The sequence below is a fragment of the Macadamia integrifolia genome, chromosome 3 (assembly GCF_013358625.1).
Source record: "Macadamia integrifolia cultivar HAES 741 chromosome 3, SCU_Mint_v3, whole genome shotgun sequence".
In the NCBI taxonomy this organism is placed as follows: domain Eukaryota; kingdom Viridiplantae; phylum Streptophyta; class Magnoliopsida; order Proteales; family Proteaceae; genus Macadamia; species Macadamia integrifolia.
Genome location: NC_056559.1, coordinates 3,047,866 through 3,056,394, shown reverse-complemented (window position 1 = coordinate 3,056,394; position 8,529 = coordinate 3,047,866). Strand labels below are relative to the sequence as shown.

Below are 8,529 nucleotides of genomic sequence, written 5' to 3'. Positions count from 1 at the left end.
CCCAAAAAAAAAAAAGGACTGAGAGCACCCGCCGGGCAACATTCCGACGTGGCTATTGAGTGTGATAATGTGTGATAGGGGTGGATTGAGGCTTTGGACCTTTCCTCTCAATCTAAGGGTTCTCTCAAATCCTACGGTTAAAATATCGCTAGCAAACCTGATACCAAGGTGTCCTTCTAGCTTTCCTATACCTCTCCCTTTGTTTTACTAAAAATAAATAAATTGCATGATATTAGTACTTTATGGTTGGGAAAGGGTTCTCCACAATGTCAGTGTTGGGAGGAATATACAAATCATTGATTGCCCTGAAAAAAATACTATCCACATGGAGCTCATATTTAGAGTAGGAGAGAGAAAATAATAATAAAAAATAAAAGAAAAATTACACCCTAACATCGTGTGAAGGTTTTCCCTTATAGTTTATATTGAGCTCGATCCCTATGTATCATTTTTCATCGTACGTGGATCATACTCCATTGACATTGTATATTTACTATTTAGTGGCTTTTATCTATGACACAACACTGGAAATTTTAGAAAGAATTAAGAGGACTAGAGGGAGGGTGAAACTATCCAATAAAAAAACATGAATACAGTTCCATCGAATGAATAAATATACTAGCATACTTGGTATTGGCGGTATACTCAACCTTTTTCCTATATATAGGGAAAAGAATCGTCAAAGTACTATTGACTTCTCACGTGAATTTTTTTATTGTTTCTTTTCTTATTCTGATCATGTGGACCTTATGTGAATGATTTCTTACTTTGCACCGCCATTGGTGTGTGGCGTGAAGATTTTCCCCTACACTAGCGTGGGGTACCTTTTTTTCTCCCATATTACAATTTAAGGTTACGTTTCAACTTTATTTCTGATATGCTGCAGTTAGATGTTGATGGATAGGAATTACCACCAGGTTTTCAACTTAGGCCTGAAAAACCTGAGCCCATATGAAATTTTGGGCCCAGCTTGTGGTTGAAAAAACCCAGGGTATGGCCCGGGCCGATCGGCCCAATATCCATGCTAGTGGATGTTCCTATTCCTACATACTAAGTATGTATAAGGAGGGCTTGATATTTGGCATGCTCAAGCCTAGAAGTGGAACAAAACGTCCTCCACTACGTGTAACTTGGCAATTCAGGAGGGGCTATATGTATATCCCAACCCAAGTTTGCCAAGTGGCAAAATGAGATATTAAAGCATCAAAGACTACGATAAGCTGCATAGACATATGAGATGATATACCTAAATGTGAGAGGATGCATTGAATTTGAGCCTAAAATTTGACACGTGGTCAAATCATATCATTTCCTAAACATCCAATGATCAGAATCTCCAACTCACCCTTCCATGTGGCAAAAAACATATCCATATTGTTTGGTTAAGCATATAAACGAAATAAACTCTTGGCAGTTTGGATTCTCAATATCCAAACTGGTTAAGCCTAGACTAGGACTACCTGGTTCAAATCTCAATAACAATAAGGCCACCTGAAAGCTTCTTTAAGATAAGGTGAAATCCATAGCATTTTAAGACTTTGGACAGTTTTTTTGGTTTCTTTAGGCAATAAGGCTAACCTTCTCAAGCCCACTTCTGGCTGAGAAGTAGAAGCCCAAGCAAAAAGAAAGGGTTGAGGGAGATGGGTTGGTCTACTTCTCAGGCTTCTTGGATTCTGGCAAAAAATATTAGAGAGGAGGGCTGAAACTATAAAATGAGGAACAATTGGCCACATGGCACTGTTTGCATCTGCCAACTCAGGCAGCAAGGTGGGTCCTCGTTGGCATGTCCATGTGGAAACAACTGAATTGCCCAATAAAATCAAACAATTAAGGTAGCTCATTCACTTTCCTTCTCCCTGGTGAAGAGATTCTCTTTTCATCAATGGTGTTTTCAGATTATGATTGGACTCTTGATTCATCATTAGTGAACCCAGATCATGCCCCTATACGAGAATGTTCTCTCACTCTCTCTCTCTCTTTCTCTCTTTCTCTCTTTGTTATATCGACCAATAATTATTTACAGGACAGGATTATCCATATTTTGTAAACTAGACAGGATTATTTACAAAAGTTGAACAGTCCAATGTTTTGAAAGTGAAAAGTTCAAAATTTTTTACGTAACGACGTCAAATGTCTGGTGATATCGTAGAAAAAAGTACAAAATTTTCAACTTCTTTATATATTATTGGAAAAATATTTCCATCTAGCCATGGTCTAGAAGCCTTATAATTATATTCTACATATACTGATAATTAGACAAGTTGACTATTAAATTATGAGAAAAAAACTTATATCTAAGAGTGTTGGTGTAGGTTGTGCTCCCCAATAGAGAATCACTTTTCCTGGAATTATATTGATCATTTGGCAAGTTGAATGTAGAATGGATTTGGGACATCCTAGGTTACTCTATAATAATAATTCATGTTATCAAATTAGTTTGAACGATTTAATATAAATAGATGTAGATGATGATGTAAGCAATATATATTTGCTATACTTAGACCACATGTTAAAATATATACTTTTTGGATAAAATTACAATTCTCTTCTGGTTCATGACCAGGGTTTTGAAAATCAATATCAGATTATCAGTTGTATAAGGCTGAATCAGACTTTTTTGTCCTTAATTTTGATTAAAAAAATCATTTTTTGATAAATTTACCCCTAATTAGAACTACTTCACCAATACAGGATCAAGTGGCTGGTACCGACATGCCCCGCTTCAATACCGTTTTTAAAAACCATGGTCATTGACTCCTCATCTTTTGAAGGCAAAAAATGTGGCAGCATGGATTGGTTGTATGCTTAAAATAATTTCCTCACTGTTTTACTCCTATAGTTGGACCCTCATAGATTTACATTCATTTTTATTTGTCCATTTTAGATCATTCAAATTTTTAGTTTTTATTTTTGACATTTTATCTATATTTTTATTAATTTTTTTCCTATGTGAAGAATTTGATGTCAAAATGGATGATGATAAATTACTTGTGAATTAAATTTTAGGGTAAATAATACTGAGTTCACATCTTCTGTTGTCATTGTAATGATTCAGTAAGCATCCAATGACTGAGAGTACCCGAACAAGTATTCTCAACCTTCTTGATCCTCAATGCACCAGAATTTTTATACAATGATACTTGAGGTACCCAAAAATATGGTAAAACTTCACTTGGATGCTTGAGCTGGGGTGGTGTCGTTACCTAAGGGGAGAGGATCTAAGTTCAACGGGTTTGGCATTTGATCCTTCACAAATCCAACGGATGAAAACTCGTGCATAGATACCTTCCTCGTACGCATTCACCCACCATAATGATTCTACTGTTCGTTGCTTAGGCTAGGGGCTATCCACCTCTCTGTATTCGCAAATGCGTTCTCACCTGAGGCCGAGGACACAACAGATCTTATAACTGTATTTCTAGGACGGCAAACGGCATTGGGGCTCTGCGAAGGTGCCATTGTGTTGTTGATAGCGTCTCTCCTCAGCTTGCTTTCATCAATTAGCTGATCTTGTTTTGCTAAGCATCGATCTACTTGGGATTCAGGGTCTGTAACGCTTCTGCTCATTCATATGTTTGCAATGTCGGTGTTTTCCTGCTTCTTCTTTTTTTTTTTTATCCAAAAACCCTAGTTTGGTTGTTTGTTTATTCTTTTATGTTAATTTCGGTTCTGGTTTGACAATCTAAGTTTCAAAAGGATGGTCAATTATTTGGTTATGTTTTTATGTTTCTAATCGAGTTGGGTTCTGGTCTGAATTTAGCTTGTGGTGTGGTATCTGTGAAATTAGCTACATAGAAATGTTTGTATCACAGAATTCAATCTCTTTCTCATGTCGATATCTATTGTTTGATGATTAATTTCTTTCCAATAAAGGATCTCATTTTTAGTTTTTATTCTCATAGTTTGATTCGGAAATCATGGTGAAGGACACTCAATATTATGACATCTTGGGTATCAACCATGACGCATCTCCAGCAGAGATCAAGAAAGCTTACTACTTGAAGGTAAGTTCGCCTTCAGTATCCAACCCATTGTCTTAAAGAGTATGGTTATTTTACTAATAAATAATGATGGGATATTAGTTTTTGTAGGTCAAACTTCCTTACTTGAATTTCTGGTATATTCTACTTGAAACAATTTTTGAAGTATGTTACTGCTGAATTTTTGTTTATATTGAATGCTTCGTTTTTTAGGCAAGGCTGGTGCATCCAGACAAAAATCCTGGAGATCCCCAAGCTGCACTCAATTTTTCGGTAGGATATTTGGTTAAATTTACTAGAAAAGTATAAGTTAACATATATAATTGTATAAAAAATTAATTTCAGTTGTAACGTGCATTCCGAATGCTGTCAGGTAGAGTATTTAGATTGGTTACGGGTTCTATGAAGGCAAAACACTGGAATAGTGCTACGGTTAATTTGTACTGGTTCTTACTTCTTATTACTAGCATTTATATATTGAATAGCTCAAGTAGTGTTTTTAAAATTTTCAACAACACTGTCTGGCCCTTGGTGCTTTGATGGTCCCAGGGTGCAGTTGTCCAGTCCAACAGTCTGAACGTTCTAAGCACTTAAGGTAAGGAATACACACTGTAGCATAGGTATCATGGATTGTACATCAGAAAGATCCCTGATGTGGTGGCAAAGGTGCTGCTGTGCTTGAGCTAATGTATTTATATCTCCTATGCTGCCATCTTCTCTCTTAAACTCTTAAATATAAGACACATGTCAAGTAACTCCCATGCTAGTCTAACCATCTGTCTTAAACCATCAGATTAATCTATTCACTCGGACCAAATGGTCATATGGGCCATGGGAAAACTGTGTTCAAGAGTTATTTGATGTAGTCTTTCACTGGTTAACATCTGTGGGTGATCTTTTATACTTATTTTTTTTGGTGATGTATTATTTGTGAAGGTACTCGGGGAGGCTTATCAAGTTCTAAGTGATCCAGTTAAGCGAGAAGCATATGACAAGAATGGAAAGTCTGGAGTACCCCAGTAAGTCTAAACACTAAACCCATCATAGGGTTTGCTAAAAACTGACTTTTAGAGCTGGTCCTATCCTTTTTTTTTTTCTTTTTTTTCTGTTCCCATTTTCCTTTTCCATGGTGAAAAATAAGTGAAGGAAAAGTTCATAGCTATCTTGGGCTGCTTGCCTTTTATTAGTAACTAGATAGATTTTAGTTTGTGAGGGCAGACTTCGGTGCAATGGTAAGTTTGCTCCATTGTGACCTAGTGGTTGCGGGTTCAAGTCGGGAAACAACCTCTCCGTGAAGCGGGGGTAAGGCTGCATAAATTGTGAGCCTCCCCAGACCCCGCTGTGGTGGGATCCTCGTGCATAGTGTATGTCCATAGAATTTTTTTTTTTTTGTTTTCCTGTTTAATTCAAGTTATTTAGCAAGAACAGTCAAGTAGCCAACAAGGATGCTATTAATGTTTTCTTGATGTCCTAGAAAGTTCTGTTAACAAGTCATTGACTTCTAGGAAAGCGCAAATTGTATTCCTATTGCTATTAATGTTTTCTTGATGTCCTAGAAAGTTCTGTTAACAAGTCATTGACTTCTAGGAAAGCGCAAATTGTATTCCTATTTCTAAAGAAAGGTCTACCGAACACACGAGGCTCCCATCAGTGTGGGGTCTGGGGAGGGTCAAAATTGTATTCCTATTTCTACTGGGGAATAGAAGGCGAATTGTTTTCCTATACTTTCATTCAGGCCTTAGTTTCAGGGGCTAGAATTTGTGTGTTTTTCTAATTTTACTGTATAGATTCTTCAGTTACTTATCCAACAAAACCAAGATCCCTTGAATTTATTGTAATCTGGGAGGGATATGACCTAAATACTGGTAGGCATCTGTCAGGGACAGGATTTTATCCATTTTACAATTAAATTATACTAGGAAAATAAGGAGCATTTGAAGTTTAGGCAAGGTTCCTTGCATTTTCAAGTTAATAAAGAATTATTTTGCCCTCCTTTCTGGTTTGGCATGTACTCCAAATCTCTTAAAGGTGGCTATGCTCTATGGGTCTGTTTAGTGTTTACCAGATTCCAATGTTTAGTGTTTAATAGAGTCCAACTATTGTGATTTCTCTTCTTTGTTTTCTGATAGATTCTCCCCCCCCCCACCCTTTTTCTTTTTCTTTTTCTCTTGTTTGTTTTTTTCTTATTCTGTTTGTTGCGTCCATACTTCACAGTCAGAGCACTATGTGTGTAACTTCCTTCATGAAATTCAAACCCCTTTCACTTGCTGAATGAATCCTCTTCAACCTTTATCTCACACGTTTACTGATTTTTTTTTTTTAATATCTTTTACTATAGACACCATTGTGTACCTTAAAACTCAGCTCTAATTTGTGAGGAGATCTTAAACTTTCCAACCTTAGCTAGTAGGACCTATGAAGGTAACATGAACTTGTGCATGATTTTTTTTTTTTTTTGGGGGGGGGGGTGTGTGTGGGTACATGGGATGGTGTTGGAAACACTCTCTTGACCTATAGGTTAGTTTCTACTTCTTTTTTGTTTGGTATTTTTTCTTGTTCTTATAGATGTTCAAGACCAGCTGCTAATCAGAACCCTAACTGTTTCAAGCCTCAGAAAATAGTTTCTTGATTGTGTTCTCATCCCAATCCTAACAAACATAATGGTCTTTAAAACTTGGCAGTGTAGCTCATCAACTTTAAGTCTTTCGTCTACAGTACCTTCCCTTGTGATCAATCCTAGAATTTTTTAACTTTAAACCCACATTAAGTCTTAGCCTTAAATATATCGTAACTGTTAGCCTAGGTCCTATTCTAGAGAGCCCTTATTCACCAACTAAATCCCTTCATTGTCAGTGTTTACTAATAGATTTGCCAATTGCAGGGATTTCATGGTGGATCCTGCTGCAGTTTTTGGGATGCTTTTTGGTAGTGAGTTCTTTGACGACTATGTGGGGCAACTTGCTTTGGCTTCATTAGCATCCGTCGAGACAGAAGAAAGCTCACAGGTCCCAGAAGTGAGGAGGCAAAATATTAAGGACAAGTTGAAGGTATTTGTCTTATGCTAGTGTTTATAAATGCATTAACTGTTTTCTTTACTTTTTTTAATTTTAATTTTTTCAATGTTTCATGTCTTTGTCAAAGTGTAGGAGTTGCAGAAGAACAGGGAGGAAGTGCTGATAAAGAATTTGAAAGACCGCTTGCAAACATTTGTTGAAGGTCAAACTGATGAATTTGTAAAACGGGCGAATTCAGAAGCCCGTCGTCTTTCACAAGCTGGTAGGGTTTTGTATTTCCATACTTTTCACTGTTTCCCATAAAGAAGAAACATAGTGGTTACAAGAGCAAAGGAATTTGCAGTAAAAAAAAAAAAAACTCTCTTACCAGCTTCCTTGACCTTTCTGAAACCCTCATTCAATCAAGTAAACCATGTCTCCTCCCATAAATAAGTAGATCATCAGGAATATATTTGGATATTCAGATTACACTAACTGCATTCTTCCATTTACCTAAGAATATTAAAATCCAATCTCATCTTTTCTCTCTACCATCTCTTGGATGTTGGTTACCCCCAGAAGTTGCTCAAAACATTCTATCTTAATCTCTCCTGTCACGTCTCAAGACTGAAGAACCTCGGTCTTCACTGAAGTGGATAGCCCTGGGATTTCTACTTATATTAGCCTCTCTCTCTCCCTCTGTCATCCCTCAATACTGAAGAGCCTCTGGGGTTTTCAGTTTGCACTTGAACTATATCAAAAGGAGTTTTAGGACATCTTTGAATTGCTTGGAGGGCTGGAATTATTTTAAATTAATTGGGGATACCCTATGTTGGAAGGAATAGATCTTTTCAATACGATGATGAATATTTAGTTTGTGTTGGCCTGTGCAGACTTTCTCCTTCCACTGACACATAATATGTGAAATGAGAAAATTGGTGAATTCAATATTTAGAGGGTCATAGATATGAAACAATGCTGCTTCGGCATTATTATCATTTTTTTTTTAAATTTCTATTAATGCTTTGCATGCCTTTTGTTTTATCTATTCCTATTCTTATGAACCTATATTTTCTGCAAAAATCAGCCTTTGGTGAGGCTATGTTACACACTATTGGCTATATTTACACAAGGCAAGCTGCAAGAGAGCTTGGGAGGACCAAAAGATTTATGGGAGTTCCATTTTTGGCAGAGTGGGTTCGAGACAAAGGTCATACTATAAAATCTCAAGTTACAGCTGCTTCAGGTATGATTACTTTTGCAACTAGAAAACCTTCTGGGAAGAGGAATTGGTTGAGTTCATTTTTTTCCGAAGCTTCTACATCAAACTAATGAGCCTCTATATTTCTTGCTTGTGTAGGTGCTGTGACTTTAATTCAAATACAAGAAGGGCTGAAGAAATTGGAGCAAGGTGAAAACAAAGAAGAGAACTTGCTGAAGCAAATTGAAGATAAGAAAGATGCTATGGTTAATTCTCTTTGGAAGATTAATGTTGCTGACATTGAGTCAACTCTCTCACGTGTTTGTTCTGCGGTAAGGATTGGGTTCCCAACCCC

At 36.8% G+C, this 8,529-nt stretch overlaps 1 protein-coding gene across 2 annotated transcripts in view; it reads left to right on the top strand.

Annotated features, from left to right (window-relative positions):
* The first annotated feature begins 3,377 nt into the window (after positions 1–3,377).
* LOC122073674 (chaperone protein dnaJ 10-like) overlaps positions 3,378–8,529 on the top strand; it is an 8,161-nt gene continuing 3,009 nt past the window's right edge. The window contains exons 1-8 of one of the 2 annotated variants that reach the window (XM_042638303.1): positions 3,378–3,546; positions 3,903–4,004; positions 4,194–4,253; positions 4,917–4,999; positions 6,862–7,027; positions 7,127–7,256; positions 8,061–8,219; positions 8,334–8,506. In XM_042638303.1, the coding sequence (XP_042494237.1) occupies positions 3,918–4,004; positions 4,194–4,253; positions 4,917–4,999; positions 6,862–7,027; positions 7,127–7,256; positions 8,061–8,219; positions 8,334–8,506 (858 nt within the window). In that variant the 5' untranslated portion in view covers positions 3,378–3,546; positions 3,903–3,917. The remainder of the gene's footprint in view (positions 3,547–3,902; positions 4,005–4,193; positions 4,254–4,916; positions 5,000–6,861; positions 7,028–7,126; positions 7,257–8,060; positions 8,220–8,333; positions 8,507–8,529) is intronic. The other variant, XM_042638304.1, reaches the window with a different exon arrangement.